The 23,999-nt window shown below is 41.8% G+C and overlaps 1 protein-coding gene across 6 annotated transcripts in view; it reads left to right on the forward strand.

Annotated features, from left to right (window-relative positions):
* Nucleotides 1-23,423, forward strand: part of AKNAD1 (AKNA domain containing 1) — a 37,380-nt gene extending 13,957 nt beyond the window's left edge. For 2 of the 6 annotated variants that reach the window (XM_032301532.1, XM_032301533.1), the window contains exons 7-14: nucleotides 5,279-5,435; nucleotides 10,356-10,436; nucleotides 10,525-10,616; nucleotides 13,447-13,544; nucleotides 17,608-17,730; nucleotides 17,826-17,933; nucleotides 20,176-20,257; nucleotides 22,354-22,643. In XM_032301532.1, the coding sequence (XP_032157423.1) occupies nucleotides 5,279-5,435; nucleotides 10,356-10,436; nucleotides 10,525-10,616; nucleotides 13,447-13,544; nucleotides 17,608-17,730; nucleotides 17,826-17,933; nucleotides 20,176-20,257; nucleotides 22,354-22,633 (1,021 nt within the window). In that variant the 3' untranslated portion in view covers nucleotides 22,634-22,643. Of the gene's footprint in view, nucleotides 1-5,278; nucleotides 5,436-10,355; nucleotides 10,437-10,524; nucleotides 10,617-13,446; nucleotides 13,545-17,607; nucleotides 17,731-17,825; nucleotides 17,934-20,175; nucleotides 20,258-22,353; nucleotides 22,644-23,249 lie in introns of those variants that run through there. The other 4 variants (XM_032301534.1, XM_032301536.1, XM_032301535.1 and 1 more) reach the window with 4 other exon arrangements.
* Nucleotides 23,424-23,999: the final 576 nt, after the last annotated feature.

Consider the following 23,999-nt stretch of genomic DNA (forward strand, 5'->3'; position numbering starts at 1 on the left):
CCTCTCTTGCTGTCTCTCTCTCTTGATCAAAGAAATAAATAAGATCTTTAAAAAAAGGTAATATGCATAAATAGTTGTTTTATTTCATGCAGCTTGTTTGTCAGATAATCGTTTCACACACTAACACTGAAAGCCAAGGGGTCAAGGGGTGGGGCTCTGTCTCCACCGATCCCTTCTCTCTGATACCGTCAGCGTACAATCTTGTCTTCTGCTTTATGGAACAGATCACAAATTCCCTCAAAAACGTTTTTTCTGGGGCACCTGGCTGACTCAGTCAGAAGAGCAGGCAACTCTTGATCTCAGGGTTGTTAATTCAAGCCCCACAATGGGAGTAGAGATTACTAAAAAATAAATAAACTTAAAAAAAAAAAGTCTTTTCCCCATCCCCAGATCTTCGTGTTTTCACCTCCTCTTTCTTCCTTTGCTCGCTTCCAACCCACCTGGCCATGGTCCTTGAGCCCATTCTTCCCACTACCTTCAGGCCTTGCGCTACCATTTCAGTTCCTTCCAGTTTCCAACTTCTCCTTGTCTCCTGCTAGTTCTTGTCTGCCTGCTGGATTAGAGCATATTTTCCTATATTTTACTTAAGTATCGATACGGTTTTCCACGCTTAGATCTTTGTACCACTGCTAACTGAGTAGAGCAGCCTTTCTCACTGGATGAAAAAGCCACTTTTATCCCATTAAAAAACCCTCCACGTGTAGATGGGACTGGTTCTGTTCCATCCCATTGAGCTATGTTTCTATTTCCACACTAACCACACAGTTTTAAATTACTGTAGTCTAGTGTACATTTGAAATATTTTTTAAGTTTTGTTAGCTGTTCTTGTACTTTCTTCTTACTCAGAAACTTTATAATCAGCTCACCAAACTTCCTCAATGAAATTCCACTAGAATTTTGTTCAGGATTGTGTTGAATTTACACATTAGCTAGAGTTGAAATCTTTGCAGTGAGCTTTTCCATCCAGGAACATGTTTTCTTCGTGTAGATTTCATGCATGTTTTGTTAGACTTATTCCTAGCTATTTTGTAGGTTTTCTGAGCATTAGTAATAGATGTTTCCATAATTGATATATAGGAAATAAAGAAAAATCACACATTTAACTTGTGCTGGGCTACCTTACACAAGTTTGCTTTTAATATTTGATTAACCATTGATTATCCATTGATTATCTTAGGTGTGGCAGTCATAGCCTTTGAAAATAATGATGGGTTCTCCCCGCTCCCATTCCCCGCTAAATATTTATACTTTATCTTTTCTTCCCACGAATTCTTAACATCACATTTCTTTTTATCGATTTATTTGCTAGGTTTTCCAAAACAATGATAAATAATACTAGCAAAAGCAAGCATTCTTGTCACGTTCTGAAGAGTAAGGGAATTTTTTTCCAAGTATGATGCTTGCTGTAATTTCAAGTAGATAAGCTTTATCAAGAAAGTTTTCTTCTACTCCTAAGTTTACTAGGATTAGACTTTTTTTTTAAATTTAGGAAAATGTTTAACCAAATGGGATTTAGGAATCTATTTAATTTATTCCCTAAACCTATTAATATAGATTAGTCTATAATTAATTAATATTAACATATTAATCAACATCCTAATGTTCAACTATAGAATGATTTGGGAAATGTTCCCTTTTCATGTTCCAAAGAGTTAAAGTCTTTCTTGACCTCATTCATAATCCCATTTGGATTTGGTGCCTTTTGTAGGGGTAGGTTTTTGATAATCCTTTCTATTTTTCTCTGGTTAATTTTTTCAGATTTTCTACTTCTCTTTCAGTAGATTTAATAATTTATGCTTTCCTAGAGACTTGTCCATTTCATCTAGATTCTAAACTGTTGGTATAAAGTCGTTCAATCCCATTTGATTAAAAATTTTTCTTCTGTTATCTTTCCTTTCTCATTTTTAATGTTTTTCAGTCACTTTCTACTGGTTTATTTTATAGAGATTTTCGAAGAAAAGTTTTTATTTTATTGATCAAATTCTTTTCAGTTCCATTTATTTCTCCTTTTGGGGGTTTTATATTGTGTTTTTTTTCTATCTTCCTGTTTTGAATGTTTAGTTTATTGATTTTGAACTTTCCCCCTAGTAAATGCATTTTAAGCTATAAATTTTCCTCCAAGTACTGTACTAGCTACATTACACTGGTTTTACATGTTGTTCGCTCAGTTCTTATTTGCTTGTAGAGCACCCCTAATCTCTATTTTTGTTTCCTAGTAACCCAACAGTTATTAGGATGAGTGTTTTGTTGCTGTTTTTGTTGCTGTATTTTGTTATTAATTTCCAGTGATCAAAGAATGTGGATGGTATAATTTAAGATGTTTTAAGATTATCTTTAGTCTCACAGGAAAATGAAGAGTAAGACACAGAGATTTCCCATATACCTCTGCTTGCACACACACAGCCTCTCTCCCATTATCAACATCCCCCACCAGAGCCATACATTTGTTAAAACATACATTTGATGAACCTACACAGCTAAATCGTAGTTGTTCAAACCCATAGTTTGCACTGGGGCTTACTCTTGGTGCTGTATATTCTCTGGTGTTGGACAAATGTATGAGACCTTGTATCCATCTTTATGGAATCACAGAGAATTTTCACTGCCCTGAAAATCCTTTGTACTCTATCTTCTTATCCCTCCCCCAGCCCCTGGCAATCACTGATCTTTTTACTGTTCCTATAGTTTTGCCTTCTCCAGAATGTCACATAGTTGGAATCATGCAATATGTAGACTTTTCAGATTGGGCTTCCTCTACTCAGTAATATGTGTATAATGTTCCCCCATGTCTTTTCATGATTTGATAACTCATTTTTTTTTTAGGGATGAATAATATTACATTGTCTAGATGTGCCACAGCTTATTTATCCATTCACCTACTGAAGGACATCTTGGTTGCAACCAAATTTTGAAAAATATGAGTACAGCTGCTATAAACATCTGTATGCAAGTTTTTGTGCTGACATAAATTTTCAGCTCCTTTGGGTAAATACCAAGGAGTGTGATTGATGGATCGTATGGTAAAAATATGTTTAGTTTTGAAAGAAACTGTCAAACTGTCTTCCAAAGTAGCTCTACCACTTTGAATTCCCACCAGGAATGAATGGGAATTCCTATTGCTCTACATCCTTGCCAGCATTGGGTGTTCTTAGCATTCCATAGTTTGGCCATTCCACTAATGTCTAGTGGTATCTCATCATTGTTTAAATTTACATTTTCCTGGTGATGAATGATGTGGAGCATCTTCTCATAGCCTTATTTCCTTTTAGTATATTTTCTTTGGTGAAGTGTCTGTTAAGGTCTGTAGCACATTTTAAAATTGGGCTGGTTGTTTTCTTATTGTTGTGTTTTAAGGGTTCTTTGTATATTTTGGATAATGGTCCTTTATCAGTCCTTTGCCAATATTTTCATTTTCTTGGCAGAACAGAAGTTTTAATTTTAATGAACTCTAGCTCATCAGTTATTTCTTTCATGAATGGTGTTTTTGGTTTTCTATCTCAAAAGTCATCACCATACCCAAGATTATCTAGGTATTCTACTCTGTTATCTTCTAGGAGTTTTACACTTTTGCATTTTACATTAGGTCTGTGATCCATTTTGAGTTAATTTTTATAAAGTGTATAAGGTATGTGTCTAGATTAATTTTTTTTTTTTGCCTGTGGATATCCATCCAATTGTTAAAAAGACTAACTTTGCTGCATTGTATTGCCATGTTCTTTTGTCAAATATCAGGTGAGTATGTGGGTGTATTTCTGGGTGTTCTCTATTCTGTTCCACTGATCTATTTGTGTAGTCTTTCACCAGTACCCCCCTGCCTTGATTAGTGTAGCTTTATAATGGGTCTCAAAGTTGGGTAGTGTATGGGGTGCCTGGCTGGCTCAGTGGATGAAAGCCTCTGCCTTCGGCTCAGGTCATGATCCCAGAGTCCTGGGATTGAGCTCTGCTCGAGCCCTGCATCTGGCTTTCTGCTCAGCAGGGAGCCTGCTTCCCTTTCTCTCTCTGCCTACTTGGGATTTCTCTGTCAAATAAATAAGTAAAAATCTTAAAAAAAAAAAAAGTTGGATAGCATCAATCCTCCAACTTTGTTTTTGTCCTTCAATATTTTGTTGACTATTCTGAGTCTTTTGTCTCTTTTTACAAACTTTGGAATCGCTTTGTCAGTATCCACAAAAGATCAAGCTGGAATTTTGATAGGGGTTGCACTGAATCTATAGATCAAGTTGGGAAGAACTGATATCTTGACAATACTGAGTCTTCCTATCCACAAACATAGAATATCTCTCCATTTATTTTCTCTGATTTCATTCATCAGAGTTTTATAGTTTTCCTTATATAGGTCTTGTAAATATACCTAAGTATTTCTTTTTTTTGGATCTTAATGTAAATGGTATTGTGTCTTAAATTTAAAATTTCACTTGTTCATTGATGGTATACAGCTCAGTGATTCACCTTCGTATATTAACCTTGTATCCTGCAATCTCAGTTAATTGCTTATTAGTTCTAGTTTTCCTGCTAATTCTTTAGGATTTTCATCTGTGAACAAAGACACTTTTATTTCTTCCTTTCCAATATATGTACCTTATATTTTCTTATATTATTTCATTAGGTAGGACTTCCAGCACAATGTTGAAAGACAGGGGTGGAGGGACATCCTTGCCTTTTTCCTGATCTTAGTGAGAAAGCAGTGGTACAATTTTTAATGTTTTGAAATTTGTTGAGATTTTGCTTTGTGGATTAATATGAGGTAAATTAGACTTTGAGGAAACTGGGTTCTTTTTGGGAAAAAGCGATATTTATATTTATGTACACATTTACACGTACACATTTGTTTATACATGCATACATGTATGTACATATGCCTACAGATCAAGCTTGTTAATAAATGATTCAGATATTTCATATCCTTTCTCTTTTCAATTGATATAAATCATTATTTCTATAGAATCATAGCTCTTAGAACTATAAGGGACGTCAAAATAATTAGATCCAGAGAGCAGATTCTTGTTCTCCCCATGTTATAGCTGAGACCCTGGAGGCACAGTAAGATGAAGTGATTTTCCCAAGGATACACAGCTAATGAATAACAAAATGAGGACTAGAGCCCAGGCCTTTGGAGTGAGGCTATAAACAGGATGCATGTCAGGGCGGGTGTCCATTATCCTTCCTGTCTGAAGCCAAACCACATTAATGATATAGATCAATGCTATATTCGTGAACTGTTGTTACTAATTAGAATGTTGACTGCATACCCAGTAAGATGCCTGTTTATGTCTATTAGAGAAGTGGAAGGTGAAATCTTCAAGTTGGAGATGCTACTTGAAGATGTTAAAGAGAAAATTAATAAGGGCAAATGTACTTCAGCCGTCTCTTTTCCCGTGAGCTCTCCAATCATCCCGGATGACTTGGCATCCACATCCTCTCCACCCTCAAATGAGGTAATGCAGCAACCTACAGCCTAATTTCATGCCAGGAAAAATGTTTTTTATGCACTTATAGAATCCTAAATCATGAAATCATGAATTCTATTTTAATATTTCATGAAAATTTAACTTTCCAAGGTCCCATGAATCATATTATTTAAAGTGGAACCAGCTTTTAAAAATTAGAAGCTATTGTAAGTGTTGGCTTTTTAAATATCTTATTAGTTTAAAATGTCACAATGCAGTTTAAACTGAGGAACCACTAAAAAGCTATTTCTTCTGGATGAAGAGCAACATTTTTGTGGATTGTGCCTGGAAGAAATAATTTTTCTTCTTAATAGTTTTATATTCCCTTTTCTACATAAAAAATACACACTCAGTGGGAAGAACTATTTCCCATGGGTCCAATTCTGCATTTTCCTTCTCTCAAGTTAAATTCTTTGGGATTGTCTACATATGCAAGATTAGGAATTCAAAGCAATCACCACTGTCTTTCTACACTTTTTGTTTTTGTAGCCTCAACTATCAGAAACATTTCAGACTAAATTAAAATTCTGAGAAACTGAATCATCTGGATAATTGCCATAAAGTGACTCTTCTGTTTCATACAGTACTTGAAATCACAACCTGTGGCTGATTCTCAAAATCTAAATAGGTTTTTGTCACGGTTAAGAACAAGATATTGTAGCTTACATAAATGTTAGCCCTGCCAAAGGAGTATGTTTGCCCCTTCAAAACACTTAACCTTCCCAGCAAAATTTCATTCAAGGCTAAGCTTCTGATTTGGGCCATTTATGTAACTTTGACACACAGTCCCCCACCCCGGGCAGAACTCTTTGCTCGGACCTCTGTGTTCCCACAGCACTGTGTCTCACTTTTCCCTGTGCCTTTGTACCTATCTTTGTGTTTCAGACATCTGACTGAATGCCTGGTATAGCGTGAATGCTCAGTATAGTAACCTCTGAGCTCTTGTGGATTTAACAGTTCCAACACTTCCCAGCTGTGAAAAGGAATTGGCTTCCCAGTGGTATGAGGGAGCCCAGGGAGTGAGCCTAGCGTTCCTTCCAGCAGTTTCCTCAGATCTGGGTTTGCTTTTCTTTACTGGGTCCCAAGTTTACCAGCAACTATTGCGAAATAATGAGAGCTCTAGAATTTTGTCCTAAGTATCCCTGAAAAAAGAGTCTATTGTGAGGATCATTCATTCATTCAACAAACACTTATTGCCAAATGCTAGGCACTTTTCTAGGTATTGGGGTATAACATAAACAAAGCCGACAAACCACCTGCCCTCAAGATACTTACATATCTCTAAGGGATACATACAATGAACAAATAAAATGAATGTGTAATGACAGAACGTTAGACGTGCAATGTACTTAATGTGACACATTCCTATGACTCTGGAGCTGAACTGCCTGGATCTGAATACCAACTCTGTCACTCATCAGCTTTGTGGCCTTGGGCAAGTTATGTAACCTCTTTGTGCCTCAGTTTCCTTCTCTCTAAAATAAAGATAATAAGACCAGCCTAAGCTTCCAAATCCTCTTCTGCAAAAAATCTTTGTAAACTGTGAAGCTCTCAACCAACAGAATTACTATTATTTACTTCTCACTGTAATTTTGTCATATCGTTTCAGACCCACGGATTTTTAATCCCAGCACTTCCAATTAATTTGTAATGAAATAATTCTAAATGTGGTCCCCAGACCAAGAGCATTGACATCATCTGGCAGCTTGTCAGAAATTGTTATGATGTTGTTACAGTGTGAAGTGAGTTAATATAGGTAAAGCGCTTGAAGCGGGGCCAGGCTCGTAGGAGGCACACTAGCTGGGTGTTAGCTTTTGTGACTATTCAGTAACGGCATGTGACATCCTCACTGTGGGAGGGCCCAGTCGAGCAGGGAAACAAGGTCAGGGAAGGTAAGATTTAAATTGAGTTGGAGGGAGAGCTGAGAAGGAGGCAGGTTGGTGGAGGGTTGGGGACAGGGACTCTAGGCAGGATGTGACCATGCCTTAGGGGTGCAGTGGGGATGCTGAACTGATGTGGGTCCCTCCCCGTGGAACTGCAATTCTAAAGGCAGTCCCTCTGTGTGGTGCCACGGATTCCTAAGGGACATGGGGGTGTCCTTTGGGGTCACGACAGGCCCCTTCCTTCACAGCTATTGCTCCTGAGGGAGGGCCTGACCAGTTGTGAGAGGAGAAAGGGAGAGTGGCCACAAGATGTCCCCACCACATGCTACCTCAGGTTGCTCCCTCCCATTGTCCCAGGAATGCTGCCATTAAATTCCCAGTGACTCTTAGCCGAAGAATCCCCTAAAGTGGGCCTCCCATGGAGCTCAAGAATGGATTCTAAGTTCAAACTGCCTAAAAAACCCCCCAAAACAGCAAACAAAAACACCAAAGTCCCCAAAACAATGCTAACACAGACTAACCAGATCAAATGGCCATGAGGTGGTCCTCTGATCCCAGGGGCACATTCAGCAGCTCAGCCCTGCTAGGTTGCATTCACTCTGTTGGATCTCTGACTGAAGCCAGTGCTGCCGAGTGTGGCTCTAAAACAGGCTTCATTGTGAGCCCTGGGTTCTGAAACCAACTGACACCTTGGATGTCAGTGCTGGTGACAGCTGCTGGTATGGCTCTTGTTTCCCACTCTCAGAGCTCAGGAGACACTTGCCTCGGGTACCTGTTCCAGATCAGGGCTTCTCCAACTGCAGTGCGCCCAGGAATCATGTGTTAATCTTCCTCCATGCAGGCTTTGATTCGGTGGGTCTGAGGTGAGCCTGCAATTCTGTTTCTAACAAGCTCCCAGGTGATGCCAGGGCTGCTGGTCTAGGGCCCACAGCTTGAGATTATTTCATTATGAATGAGCTGGAAGTACTGGGATTAAAAACACATGGGTCTAAAAGGAGAGCGACAAAAGTATAATGTTGGTTCAGAGCTCACAGTTGGCAAAGACTTGACAGAAGAGTTGGAAGCTTAGGAAGGTGAGGAGACTTGCTGGGGACAAACGTCAGGGGACACTGGATCCCAGGTCTCCCAGTTCAGGTGGAGGGCACTTGCCTACATTCTGCTCATGTAAATCTGCCTTATCTGTGAAGTGGAGGGGTAACCCTCAACCCCTAAAAGTGAGAAGTGATCAAAGAAAACACGGGGAAAATTCTTTAATTTTTAAATTATAAAAACAATTTATGCTTATTGGAAAACAAACGAGAAGATAAAGTATAAAGAAGAACATTTCACAGAGAGAAAAATCATAGCTAATATGTTAGTGTGTATCTGTCTAGTCTTTTTTTCTTTTCTGCAAACACAAATTTTTGCAAAACTGGGATCATGCTATATAGTTTTATGATGCTTTTTTTCTTTTAACATTTATCACATGCACCTCAACAATCATGTAGAATGAATCTACAGCTTCATTTTTAAGGGCTGCATTGTATTTCATTACCAAGTCATTTAACCAATCCCTTGTTGACGGACATTTGTTTTTTTCCAGTTCTTTGATATAACAAACACTACTTTAGGAACATCATTTTATATGCAATCTTTGGGCCATACTTGATTATTTCCTTAGACTAAAAACTTGGGAGTGCAGTTAAAGAGGCAGAGTGAAAATTCTGATAAACTGGCCCTTAGCAAAGTATGTCAGGCCCCAGCTGTACATCGGAAAGGAGCTGTGTCCCCCATCTCCCCAAGCCCACCCCGGGAATCTTCTCTTTTTCTTTTTCAACCTTTGTCAAAGTGATAAATGAAACTGGTATCTCATTGTTTTCACCGATATTCCTTAGACTGTGGAATTTAACTCATTTTCATATGTTTCTTGGCCATTGCCACCTCCTCTTTGGCAACATCAACATTTTAACTATTGGCAAAACCAAAACCACAGCCGCCTCCTTTTAAAGGCAGACAAGTTGGAAAATATTAGGAACAAATAATGTTCAATATTGAGATTTTTATTATACCAAGGGCTCTGACAGGTTCACAAAGGAGCAGGAAAATTGTGGCTAAGAACACGAGCAGAAGGGGAGAGTTCAATCCCAGTTCTGCCACTTACTCTCTGTGACCTTGCCAACTGGCTGAAATTCTCTGAGCCTCAGGATGCCCGGATGGCGAGAAGGAACAAAGGGGCACCTGGCCCAGTGAGCAGTCAACAAATGGTTGTTTCTGCTAGTAAGGAAACACTGAAAATCTCCAAAGAAGTTATGGGCAAAGGAGATGAACTGAAAGTCACAAGTAGGAAACACAGCCAATAAATAAGCACATGGGGAAATGTTTATCTCCTTTAATAATAGCGGCAATTAACATGAGGTGCCACCTCCCCGCTTCTTAAATTAACAAAAGCATTTTCAAGGATAATTCCTGAGGCAGCAAAGGGTGTGCTCAAACTGAGCTGCCCACATTGTTGGCGGCTGTGTAATTCTTACAGCGTTTGCGGAAAGCAATTTGGCAACAGGTATCATCACACAAACATGTTCACAACCTTTGACCTACACATTTCCTAAGGAAGTAATTCAAAATATGGAAAAAGCTATCTGTACAACGATGCTTGTGCCAGCATTGTTTATAATGGGGGAAGAAGAGCACATTTTCTGCTTGCAGAAAGGGTAAAACTGTAGTAAAAAATACACTCTGGGTGGTGTCAGGCCTTTTGGTGAAGTAGTGTAATTTTTCTGTGTTAAAAAGGGACATATAAACAATAATTTCAGCCTCTGAATAGTCCCTAAAGCCTGTTTTAATTTGTAGTTGAATGCATTTCTTTGGAAAAGCTCTTAGAGCTCTAGGAAGAGTGGTCAGATTGATGGATTTAAAAATTATCTTCCTAAATCTGTTCATCCTCCTGAGGAGCCTGGGGTAATTCCAAACTAAGGAAAGAAAAAAATTTTTAAATGTTTGGAGAATGCAAGAGGCCAAGCCAGTGTTGAAACATTCTCTCTTTAAGCCCCAGGCCATTACAGCACAGACCCCACCGAGGGAGAAAGGAGAGAAATCGGAGAAATCCAAGGGAAGGAGTCCCGAAGTGGTGAGTTCAGCTGCCTCTGTGCGTGAGCGGTGGCGGCCTGAGTCACTTCCTTGCGCGGAGCCACATCTGTGTGTGCTTTGTGGTGCAGGAGAACCCCAACACCACCTCGGGAAACCAGGACCGAGACCACGCGCAGATGACCAGTCCAAGCTGTGCCTTTTGCCACGGAGTTCTTGAATGGTGAGGGCTTCTTGCTGCTGAATCCCTAGGATGGGTGGGAGCCAGAGCCAGGATGATAGCTCCAGGGAGAGTGGGTGTCAGATGAATTGAACAGACGCCAGCAATCGCTGGCTAAGTTTCAGAATCACAGAAGGCAGGGCTGGGCAGGCCCCGCCTCCCTCTCCATGCACGAATCGCTCTCGCGGTGGTTCTCCAGTGGGGTGAGCATCAGAGTCATCGGGGAGATTGTCAAATAATGCGCACGCTTCAACTTCACCTCCTGTGTCAGCCTCACCGGGACTGGAGCGCTGGTAGGAATACTTCTTTTAAATCTGCTCCAGTGATTCTCAGAAGTTCCCCCTGGTTAAGAATCGTAGCTACAGCACACACGAAGGGTCGCTAAGTCCTGTACGCTCCGTCAGAACATTACCCAAAGAGGAGAATACCGTGCACCATTTGTAGACCACCTCCTGGTGATGAGTGAAAATCTGCCCTTTCCCTCCTTCTGTCCCCAGTCCCACTAGAAATAAACCTAATTCCACCTCTCAGGGTTCACTTCTCCCCATTCTTGAGTAAGAACTCTTCCAGAGGTTAAGAAGTTGTAAATTGTGTAAAAAAAAAAAAAAAAGCTATCGATGTAAAATCCTAAGGAGAAATCCGTAATGTTCTTGAAACTTTAGTTGGCTCGCTCGTTAGCCCATGTGGATTCAGAATCATTTATTTGCTGCTTCTGTCTGTTAGTGAGAGGCGTCACCTATATGCTCAGGAAGTATCCTGGATGCAAGCCAAAGCTGGGCTAACTTACCTTGGAAAGGTCAAGAGTCAAGGAGGGAGGAGATGTTTAGCAACTATTATTACATACACATAATAGGCTCTAATAGAAGCAGATGACAGGGTCTGAAGTTCGAAAGGATTCCACCATGGGAATGGGCGCTTGTCCTAAGTGAATGTCCGCCCCCCACCCCCCGCCCCAAAACAGAAGGGTGTTTGTGTTAAAAATGACCATGCATCATCTGGTATGGACAACTGCTTTAAACCAACATGCCAGTCATCAGCTTTGACTCTCCTTTAAATATAAGGGGCAGTAATGACGCCTACTCCTTGAGACACCCCAGACCAACTATTTTTATTTATTGAATGAAACCAAGGTTTTGGAATTTTTTAAATTGTAGTAAGTATAATAAAAACAGTTTGACGTTAAAAAAAAAAAAGTTTTAATTAAGCATGCGACGTATTGAATGCTTCTCTTTCAAATTCCTAGTCTAGACCCTACAGATACTTTTAAATACCAAGTCAGGGACCGATGTTCCAGACTTAATTTTCTCTTTTATGACAGGCAAGAAGAAAGGAAAAGCACAGCCAAGTGTGATGATCAGATCTAACAATGAATGTATGACTGGGGTACATTCATTTATAAATTGAAATTTATAAATTTATAAATTGATTTATAAATTGAAATCTTGGTAAACTACATAATACCTGAGGGATTAATTGAACAAAGGACTACATACACTCTTTATTCTTCTAGAAGATTAGATATCTCTCAGATAGGATATTGCTTTATGAAGTTTGCTGATATTCAAGGGATATTTATGTATATGCAAATAGATGATAAATATGCTACAAATAAAATGCTTATCCCTTTGTGCTATGTCTGAAGCAGGATTTTGGATTTAAGATTTAAGATTTTGGATTTTAGCTACTTTGTCCTTTTGGGAACCTGTCTCCTTAAGTAGACTCGCCCTTAGCTTTTATGTTTGGCAAGAAGATTTTAGTGCACAAAGAAGCTTAAAAGAGGCAGAAAAAGAAAGTCATGCGTGGGACTGAACTCTCTTGAAAGAGATCCAAGTTTTCCACTTTGGAGAGCAGATGTTCAAATGCCCCGAAGGCAGAGGGTGGAGACAGAAAATGAGGTGTGAGAAAATATGTGAGTCAGGAAGAAAGCATGTTTTTCCAAGGGGAGGGGAGGGACCCAGCTTCTCAGCCCCCAGCTCCACCAACTCCAAGCACAGGGCCCCTCTCCACCGGAGGTCAGCGGGCCTGGGTGCGGTTGAGGGATGCTGCGTAGGCCAAGCAACGCCTGGGGCTGCTCCTCCTGTGCCCTGCCCTGGTACCCCCCCCCCTTCTTTCACCAGCTCTGCCTAGGACATCAAGGGCACAGTGCCTTCCACACTGAGAACAAGCAACTTTCCTGGAGAGCTATTACTGTACCTCAGGGGCTGAGCGAGGGCTTTATTAAGAATTGTGATGGATTAGAATTTCTCTCAAGGAGTTAGAATTTCCATGAAGAAGGAGGGAGGCTGAAGCGAAAAGACAGGTCAGAGAAAGTGTCCTGGTAAAAGACAACTGGAAGCGATCTTTCTGGTGCCCCCTGGTGGCCTTGTACAGCTGAAATCCCGCTCGCTGGATGTTCTGGACACATTCAGCTTGCATGTGTGGAGCCAAAGCCATGTGACCCAATACTGACAGGGAGCACAGCTTCTTCCCCTGAAAAGAGTTGATTTTGAGACATGAATATGAAGAAAACTCCAAATTTTACTATTCCATGCTTCAAATTTCTACATTGCATGTGTGTGCATGGTGATTAGATATTGTCCTCTGGGGAAAAAACAGATTTATTTTTTAACATTTAGTATACATATTCTTACTAGGCCAGGTGGTGCTGGGTACGGTTTCTTATAGTGAAGCTCTCCAAAAGGCAGGCAGAAGGATCTCTCTGTTGAGGACAAGACGCCACTCCTGCATCGTCCCAGGCTCTGATACAAGAAATTTAACATTTCAGTTTTACCAGTATGCTCACGATCTCTAGAAGTGGGCTTAAAGTTTATGGGATCTTGTGCACCTTTTATAGGAAGGAAAACACGGAGAAAAAAGGGCACAGGAGGACCAACTGTGGAAGGTGTCCCCCCGCCATTCAAGAAAAGTCCCTGCATGCAAATTCGATTCACAGTAAGTTGAGGGGCCTGGGGAGGTGGGGGCTCCGTCCTCAAGGTCCCCCTCCATGGGCCTGCTCCCTGCCGGCAGACCACCTGCCACACCAAGCAGCTTTACCCAGATGTGGGGGTTGCAGGTTGTATGTTTTTGGCACTATGTAAAAAATTAATAATGGAATAGATTCAAATGGATCAAATGTGGTCAGACAGGGTGAGAGCGCCTCCTGTGTCTGTGCGGGAGTCCCAGGACTCCATGCGCTCAGTTGTGAGGTGGCCTCAGCTCTGGGTGTCATCCTTCCAGCCTGCTGAGCTTCCTGGCCATGGGAGACTTGCTGCCGACTTGTCCATACACATTTCACAGAAGCAAAGAAACAGAGCTGGGAGACCGGGACAGCACGCAGGGCATGGAATTCAATGATATTTGTAGTCAGAGGAGCCTTCCTCCAAAGGTAGTTTAAGCAAAAAACATCCCCAGGCAGAACCACCCTGCCTGAGGAAGAGGTGAGGCCGAGGCCTGCCTGTTCAGGCAGCTCCCAGCCTGAGGGTCCCCACCCCAGCCCAGTCTTCCCTGTTATACACGACAACCAACCCGGGGCCAGAGAGCTAACGAGGCTTGTTTACGCTCATAAGAGTGATTGGCCAAGAGCCCTTCCTTCGACTTGCTGTTCTTTCTGCTCTGTCGTGTGTAGTTACTACTTCTTCTCAGTAGATGATTCATTTTCAATTTCTTTTTTTAAAAGATTTATTTATTTGAGAGAGTTACAGGTAGCGAAAGAGCACGAGCAGGGGAAGGGGTAGAAGGAGAAGCAGGGAGCTGAGCTGAGTAGGGAGCTGAGCTTGCAGGGAGTCTGACACAGGCTCCATCCCAGGGCCCTGGGATCATGACCTGAGCCAAAGGCAGATGCTTAACCGACTGAGCCACTCAGGCGCCCCAATGATTCCTTTCCTAATAGTCATAGTAATGTTTCATTGATTGAACACCTACCAGCTGCTATACCAGGACAGGTTTTCCAAGTGTGGTCAGAAGGCCCAGAAGGTCTCAGCGGGGCTGTGAGGCCCTCTCTTTCCTAGCTACATCCCCCATGCAAGGCCAGTATTGCAGCCGATTGAATGGAGATGAAGCGGTGGGATCCAGAGCCTTCTATCATGCCAGATAGTCAAGTCACTTGTCAAAACATAAAATACAGCCACTCTTTTAATTTTTAAAGATAGCTCTTTTGGGGCGCCTGGGTGGCTCAGTGGGTTAAGCTGCTGCCTTCAGCTCAGGTCATGATCTCAGGGTCCTGGGATGGAGACCCGCATCAGGTTCTCTGCTCAGTAGGGAGCCTGCTTCCCCCGCCTCCCCACCCCCCGGCCCACCGCCTGCCTCTCTGTCTGCCTCTCTGCATACTTGTGATCTGTCTGTCACATAAAAAAATAAAATCTTAAAAAATAAATAAATAAAAATAAAAATAGCTCTTTTGCATTAAGAACCCATTATTTGGGGGCACCTGGATGACTCAGTGCGTTGAGTGTTGGACTCTTGGTTTTCGCTCAGGTCATGATCTCAGGATCCTGGGATGAAGCCCTGTATTGCGCCCTGGGCTCGGTGCAGAGTCTGCTTGTCCCTCTCCCTCATCTTCTGCCCCTCACCTCCATGAGCACATGTGTGCGTGCTCTCTCTCTCTTAAATGAATGAATAAAGCTTTTAAAAATTAAAAAAAAAAGTTATTTTGTCAGCATGAAATGGTTTACTGTTGGTTGTAAATGATGAACTAAATCAAATATTTTTAAATGTTTCAGTTTAAAATTCTACTTGAAAACCAAAAAGCCTTAGGACTATCAATTCAGTCTTGGGAAGATCTGAATGATTTTTCACTAGCAAAAATGACTTGAAATTTATAATAGATATCTCTGTACCAGTCCATCTTCAACCAACTGAATGCCATAAAACAGCTCTTCTCCAATCCAGGGTGAGATTTTTCACCACAGGTCAAAAAATGGCATATATTATGATATATGATAGATAAAAACTGTAATAAGCAAAAGCTCTTTAGGGTTCTTAATTTTAAGAGTGTAAAAGCGTTCTGATGTAAAATATTTGAGAACTGTTGACATGGTGCATAACATTTAGCAATCCTTACATCCCTGTAAGTAGGAATTATCTTTATTTTACAGATAAGGAAATGGAAGCTCTGAGAAATTTAGTAACTTGCCAATCAAAGAGCTGGTATATTGTTACAGCTGTGTAGTGAAGTATCTTGAAACTTAATGGTTCAAAATAACAAATAAATTCAAACATTTTCAGAATTCCTATGGGTCAGGAACTTGGGAGCAGCTTAGCTGAGTGATTTAGGCTCAAGTTCTCTGATGAGGCTATAGTCAGATGTTGGCCAGTATCGCCATCATCTGAGGGCCTGACTGGGACTGGAGAACCTGCCTCTAAGATGGTTCACTCACATGGCCATTGGAGGAGGTCTTAGTTCCTCACCATGTGTACCTCTCCAGTAGGCCCACATTGAATGTCATTATGACATCACAGCCAAGAGATCCAAGAGAAAGACCAAAATGGAAGCTTGGTGTCTTTTATGACCTAGTTTTGGAAGCTATACATCAACATTGTCCTTTTATTTGTGAGAAGCAAGTCCTAAATCCAGCTCACACTCAAGGAGTGAAGAATTAAGCTCTGCCTTCGGAAGAACATATTGAAGAATTTGTGGAAAAATTTTTAACCATCACGGCTAACTAATGGCAGACCCGGACTTCAAACTCAGGTCTATCTGAACCTCATGCCTTTCCACTATACAACCTTCTCAGGGTATGCCCTCAATCCTCTATTGCAATTTCTTTGAGTTATGGATTGAGAAGGAATTCAATGACTATTTTTTTTTAGGATTTTATTTATTTATTTATTTATTTATTTGAGAGAGAGAGGATATGCACAAGTGGGGGGAGAGAGGAGCAGAGGGGAAGGAGAGAATCTCTAGCAGACTCCACACTGAGCATGGAGCTTGACTCAGAGGGCTTGATCTCATGACCCTGAGATCACAATCTCAGCCAAAACCAAGAGTCAGATGCTTCACCAACTGAGCCACCCAGGTGCCCCTCAGTGGCTACTGACTGAGATATGGAAAAGAAAAAACATCTCTAGAGCTCATTCCATTGTGACTTATTCTTTGAAAGATAATGTTACAAATGAGCATAATCACCAGAGCAGTGAGGCAGGTAGCATTGGCAGAGACTTTGTCCCCTGGTCTCATCCCTCCTGGACCTGAGATGTTGCTTGGACACCCAAGCCTGATGTGCTCATCCGTCTGGCCCAGGCTCTTACACTCTAGCCTTACCTGGAGTCCTCCATGGTCCACAGCCTGTGGGGTTCTAGACCTGCGTTAGATATACACGCTCGCAACTGCTAGCCTCTGTGGCATGGATGAAGACAGAGCTATAATTCAGTTGCCCATATCGGCGTATGGATTTGATGAAAAGAAAAACCATCTTTCCAAATGTCTGGGTGACAAAACACAAGCTCTTGGCCACAACAGGGTCTGAGAAAAGAATGTGGGTGTATCAGGGCAAATCTGGAAAAATATCCATCTTGCATTGTTTTTTTTAAGAATTTTATTTATTTGACAGAGATCACAAGCAGGCAGAGAGGCAGGCAGAGAGAGAGGGGGAAGCAGGCTCCCTGCTGAGCAGGGAGCTCGATGCAGGGCTCGATCCCAGGACCCTGGGATCATGACCTAAGCCGAAGGCAGAGGTTTTAACCAACTGAGCCACCCAGGGACCCCTTCATCTTGCATTTGTAGTTGATTCTGTGGGCCACATTTTCACAGACCTTCACTAAGCACCCCCATGTGCAAGGAAAATCTTAAGATTTTCATATCAAATCTGCTCCTTATCAAAACATCTCTCAGTTGTCATAAGGGGATTCCAAACATCATCCCAAGGCTGGCAGCTCCCCTTGGAAACACAACTGGGGAAGTGGAACACTCTGGCACCAACTACATACCTGGCGAGGTTCAAGCTCTACTCTCCACACCACATTTTATGACTCTGATGAAAAAACTCACACTTTCTTTGTGTAACTTGGGCTTTTTCAGGTTCTGATGCAGGCCCCAGCTGCTCTTCTCTTTCTGGGACTGGACTGCAAAGTAATCAGTGTGAGATCTGTGGCACTAAGAGTCATAATTCCAGAAGAGTCTGTGGCAAAAAGCCACTTGAAGGTGAGTGTGACAAAGGGGCCTTGCAAGGAAGGCGTTAAGTGGGCACGGCTGTTGTTTGCCAGCAATGAGTTGTATTTTTCATCTTTTCTTTTTAGAATTTCATTACAAATACAACATGCCAGGACAGAATTACTTAAATCCTAATGAAAGTAGTGCCTTTGTCAAGCTCTGCTTTTTAAACGAAAATAAAAATTCTTCACCTTGTAAGTACATCTGCTGCACGATCTCATCTTTGTAAGCAGGGTGGTCTCCCAGGCATGGGGGACCTGTATCATACCGACCACTGCTTCCCTTTGGGGTGGGGGATGCCCTGCCCTTTCCAGTCTGCTCCTTGGTTCTCTAGTACTCACCTGAGGCTCCTGCATCCTGGATGGCCAGAGGCTGGGCCAGGGCTGGGAGACAGAAAATCCTGGCAATAATGGCAATAATGGACCTTGAAACTTATTATGTGCTAACTCAGTGTGAGTAGGTAACAAATGGTAAATATTTACTATACAAATGACCAACCAAAAAGTCGCCACTAGTATTGCTATTATTCAGGAGTGGTGAAAGCTTTAAATATGTCCCTACTAAAAGTTGGCATGTTAAAAAAAAAAAAAAGACTATTTTTACACTCCTTAAACATCATTTTGCTAATTTCAACGTAAAATTTTGCTGTCACTGGAAAAAATTAGAAACCCACAAACATTTATTTATAAAGATGAATAAGACACAGCTCCTCCCTCCCCAAGGAGTTCTATGAAAGGAACTCATCCCTCAAAAAGTAAAGGTCATGGCAAAATGTGGTGCTAGAATTGTAAAGTCAGAGTGTGCTAAGGGAACAAAAGGGAAGGAAGGAACTACTCCATGTTTTGCTTCTGAAGGGCAGCCGTATCAGGTTCTTTTAACATCGTCTCCTTGTGGGAAACCTCCAGCTCTTTCTCTCCTTATCTGTGGACAGGGCATCAGGGAGAATGTTTCTTATCTTTCACAATTGCCAATTTCCAAGATGAAAGAATGCCATTTATCAGATTGAACTCAGCTGTGTGCCTCCTATGTCCCCAGATGCCAAATCCTTCAAGTGGATGTGTTCTGTCAAGATGACAGGCACCAAAACTCTGCAGAAGTAACAGAGCAGATTTTTTACTATCTCCTTGGCCTTTGGGTTTATAGCCCATGAGACTTGTCATTCCAATACAGGAGGGAATGAGGGGTCAACTGAGTCACTGGAAGTGTGACTTCGAGCCACATTAGTAACTGTACAGTGGCCGAGAGGGTGGAAGTCTTAGGTATTGCTCAACATTGAAAAGAACCTTCCAGAAATTGGAATGGAGTGGGCTGTTGTGGGAGGTCGTGAGCCCCATCTGCAGAGATGTCTCTACAGATCCCATCCGGAGACAATGTACTTTGTCAGGATGTACAAATCTGTAGGCCAGACTAGAACTGGAGCAGATGACCCTATGGTCCCTCCCCAACTTTGAGTTTCTATGTTTCAAATAAAATCCAAAATTGTATTTGGAGACTAGCAAAGGATTAAGACTAAACTCATTAGTATCTCTGCTCATCACAACTTAGGTTTGGGTGGTCAACATGTCTAATTTGGACCTTCTGCCTTCTGCTCTGCCTTCCATGTCTGAGGGACAATGTCTCCCAGTTCCCTTATCAAATGGGACCCTCCTGAGGGGGAGTGAAGCCTAGCTATAAGAGACTGGTGAATAAGACAGGAGACCTGGGAAGGAGAACCAGCAACAGAGAAGGCAGACTTATTGGCCACTACTCTTCTTTCTTCCTTTCCCTGGCATTCTTGTCTTCCATGGTGCCTTTCCTACATTTATCTTTTTTGTTTAGTCTATTTTCTGGAATTGTCTTAGTAACATAATTTAGTTTCTGACTCCTAGAAACCTTGCTCCTGTGTTTGGAGAAGACCTCAATCCCCGTCAAGGGGATAATCCCTCCACTTGTCAGATGAAGTAGTTGAGTCCACAGAAACTGGACGGCATGCTCAGGTGTCACACAGCTAGCTCCCAGCAAACCTAAACCTAGACTCCTGGTCTCATGGCTACTGATAAAACCCCTGTTAAAGGTTGATTTTCTTAAGATAAATGAGTTAAATTTCTTTTCCTGAATTCAGAATACCTGATAGAAAGTTCTTTGTTTTCTATGTTCCCCAATTTTCTTCTTAAAATTTCATGAAATATTTCACACAGAAAAGTCTGGGATCATTTTTAAAAAAGATTTTATTTATTTATTTGACAGAGAGAGATCACAAGTAGGCAGAAAGGCAGGCAGAGAGAGGAGGAAGCAGGCTCCCTGCGGGCAGAGAGCCTGGTATGGGGCTCAATCCCACATGTCTGGGATCATGACCTCAGCCGAAGGCAGAGGCTTTAACCCACTGAGCCACCCAGGTGCCCCTGGGGATCATTTCTGATGCTCTGAATTTAATCATAGCTAACTGACATCTTTCAGCTCGTTCAAAGCCAGAATGGATCTGTTCCCAGACATTGAATCCAAAATCCTCTCATGATGAACATGAGCCCATACCAGGAAAGTAAGTATTATTTTATTATTAATAATAACAAATATGACTACCCACTAGTTGGGTACATACAATGTGCTTAGTGCATGAAATTACTGGCCCAAGATCACCTAGATCATAAGTAGTTGAGCCAAGATTCAAATGAAAGTATGGCTAATACTTCAAACATACATGTATTCATTCAGTAAGTATTTGAGTGTTAACATCAAGGTGCTGTGCCAGGTTCTTAGGACACAGTGAAAAATTAAACTACTGTCCCTGACCTCATGGAAGTTACTTTCCTGGTAGAAGAGCCAGTCTTTGTAAGTGCCAAAAAGAGGGTGTACTGAGTACCATTACCTAATTTGGGGGTTCAGGGAAGCTGACCACCAAAGGATAAGTATGAATCAATTAGCAAGGGGGTGTAAAGGTAAGAGTGAAACCATTCCAGTTTAAGAGAGCTTGCTGGAGTGGGAAGGCCCCCTGGCAAATTCCAGAACAGTGCAGTGGCTGTGTCTGTGGGGCATGATGGGGCTGGTGAGGGGAAGCTGGTGGGATGCGCAGGGCAAGACCATGCAAGGGCTTGTAAGTTACAGGAAGGATTTCAGACTTTTGAGTATAATAAGCCAATGAAGTTTTTAACCAGGGCGTTTTTAAAGTTTCCTAGTATTTTTAAAAGATCATTCTAACTACTAAATGAGCAGGAATGGAGTAGAGGAGTCAAGGATTGGAGTACAGAGGCCAAGTAAGAGGCTGGTGCAATAGTCCAAGTGAGATGATAGTAGCTTGTTCAAGAGTGGTAGAGAAGGAGAGAGAGAGGTCTAGTATCCAAGAGCTATTTAGGAGGCAGAATCAATAATAGTGTAGCAGAGTGGTTAATAGTTCAGGCTCTGTGCTCATTCACTAAGTCTGAACTCATTAGCTACTATCATAATGCAGTGTAGTGTTTAAGAATGTGGCCTCTGGTGACATCTTGGTTTGCATCTTCGTTCTGTGTCCTTGAGCTGGTTGCCTGACCTCTGACTGCCTCCCTTTCCTCACTATATTTCCCCAGTATTCCCCAAATGGGAATCATAATAGTGCCAAACTCATTGAGGATTGGGTCAATAATATAAAGCACCTCGAAAAGTACCTGGCATTCAGCAAGTGATGGCTGTTATTGTTGATCATGGTGACCGATTGGGTGTGGGGAGACAGAAGACTCTGAAGTCCACACCCTTCCCATTGCACCACATTGCCTTGCCCTGCCTGGAGTTTTTCATTAGCTAGGGGCTCCCGATGCTGTTATTCTCTGATGCTCTCAACTGGATGGTAGATTCAATGTGTTAAACTAACCTGTAGAACCAAGTCATGTGAATGTGGCAGGGGAGAGGAATGAAGGGGGGCTTTGGGTCATAGCATTCGGAGCCACTTTCTGGAGATGACTGCCGCAAGTGTTTTATATACCAGCGAAGTACTGCTTAACAGAAGGAATCTCAAGCCAGGGGGAATGTGAGGATGAATCCATGGCCCATGTGTCAACATGCAAGGTCTTATGGCATCTCTTAGTATGGTTGTGCAAAGCATAACACCAGGCAGTGCCCTTCGCATAGACTGTAAATGAAACCTCCCAGAGCTATGCAGTGCACAACTGGAACAACTGTTACATGGTGACAGTGGCCCCCATTATTCACCCAGCCCATCAAGAGACAGAGTGATACTTCTAGTTTAGTAGTCCAGGGGAGCCTGTTTAAAGAGGTGCTGCTTTTATCTTTCTACTGCTGCTGCCTCCTTGCTCTAAGCTCACTGGTGCTAGATGAACTCAACTCAAAGTGCCTGCAATTGGCAGATTTGTGTGCATTTGTTTTATAAATATGCAGGGTAGAAGGCAGCCTCGAAAAATATGAAAACTGAATAAAAGTCAGAGTTTTGCCTCTTTCTGTGCCAATGGAAGACAGATTCTGGGAGAAAACACCCTTCACGGTCATGGAACAAATCATTTCTGTGGTCAGCCACAACAGGACTATGGGAGCTACAAAAGGCAGATACTGCACAAACTCCTCACCCCCAACACACACACAGTCATTCCTGAACCACTACAGAGCTAGAGGGAGAGGGGAGCTTTATACAATTATGCTTTTGCCTTCCAGAAACAATCTTAAGGTTTTCATGATCTATAATTCAGACCTTGCTACACCCTCACCCCATTTCCACTCCTGTAGGATTTTGGGAAGCAAGTCCTTAACCAACTTTGGCAGTATTGAAGAAACAGAATCTGAGGTGAGGAGCTTCAGGAAAAAAACCATTCTAGAATCCTTGCAGCTTGTAAGTATGGTCTTGACCACAAAACTGATGGCTTTTAAATTATTACATTATGGGGGGAACAGAAAACGCTCCACTAAAATCAACTTGTGCTCAGCACTAACATAAAGACACACAGCATGAGCAGCTACATGGTTGTATTATTCCTAAATTGGTTCCAAGGGAAATTTCCTGGAGAAAGTGTTTTGTGGGTGGTTCCTCAGCTGCAGGATCCCTTGGGCCGGGAGTGCAGGCAGCAGCTTGTTTCCAGCCGCTCACAAGTCTGTTCCAGTGACAGTGGGGTTAGAGCTGCTTGCAGTTCCCTATTTTCCAGTCAAATCCCAGGCCATTTCAAACGCTTTCAACACAAGCACTAGTCTCCGTGGGTGCCCTCTCAGGGGTTATGACCCTTCCATCTCCTTTGACGACCCCCAAGAGCTTGCCTTCTTTCTCACAGATCTCTTCCTCTGTGGCTGGGTGCGACCCAGCAGGTTGCTGATCTCACCCTCTGAGTCACATTCATTGGTCACGTGTTGGGTGCTTTTTTTTTTTTTCTCTGTCCCTTTCCCTAAAAAATATATTCCATCTCAGACCAGTTACCTAGGAAACCAACGGTCAAAAACAGGAATAGACTGGGTGGGAAAAGAATACTCCAAAAATTCCACCTTGTAATGTTTAATAATGAGATAACCCAATTAACAGAAACAGTAACTTTAAATAAAATGTGTGGATTTTTCCTCTGTAGATTTTAAACTTGTCTTTGGATCATGCCCTAAGGACAGCAACCATTTTGAAAGAAACCACTGATCGAATGATTAGAACTATTGCAGAAGATCTTGCCAAAGTAAAGAGATGGAGGAATCAACTGAAATACTAGTTCAACCCAAGGCAACCGAGGACTTAAAAAAAAAAAAAGAAATGCAAAGAAAACTTGATCTTCCTCCCCAAAGTATCTTCTTATACCATTTAGGAAGGTGACTTTCTAGAGAAAACAGCAAAACCATGGGGGGAGAGGGGTGGCGCACAAAGTGCTTAAAAGGAAAAGAACAATGGACCCTGATTCTTAAAATTGAATCAACAAGTATTTATTTTAAAATAAATCTATTATTCCTAATTCCTAATAAAAAAAAAAAATCAAAGCATAAACTAGGGGCACCTGGCTGACTCCATGGGAAGAGCATGCGACTCCTGATCTCAGGCTCAAGAGTTTGAGCCCCACCTTGGGTGTAGAGATTATTAAAAAAAAAAAAAAAAAAGGATAGAACCAAAAATATACTTTTCCTATTAGTATGGCAAAAACTAAAGTTTAGAAAAGCCAGTGTCAGCGAGGTTGGGGGTGACAGATGCTTTTGTACCCTGGGGATGGAAGTGTAAATTGGTGTAACCTGGGGGGAAGGCAACTTGGTATCAAATCCTACAAATGTAAAAAAGCACTTACCTTTTGAGCAGCAACCCCACTATTAGAAATTACTTCCTAGGGAACTCACATAATAGG

The sequence above is a fragment of the Mustela erminea genome, chromosome 10 (genome assembly GCF_009829155.1).
Source record: "Mustela erminea isolate mMusErm1 chromosome 10, mMusErm1.Pri, whole genome shotgun sequence".
NCBI classification, from domain to species: Eukaryota; Metazoa; Chordata; class Mammalia; order Carnivora; family Mustelidae; genus Mustela; species Mustela erminea.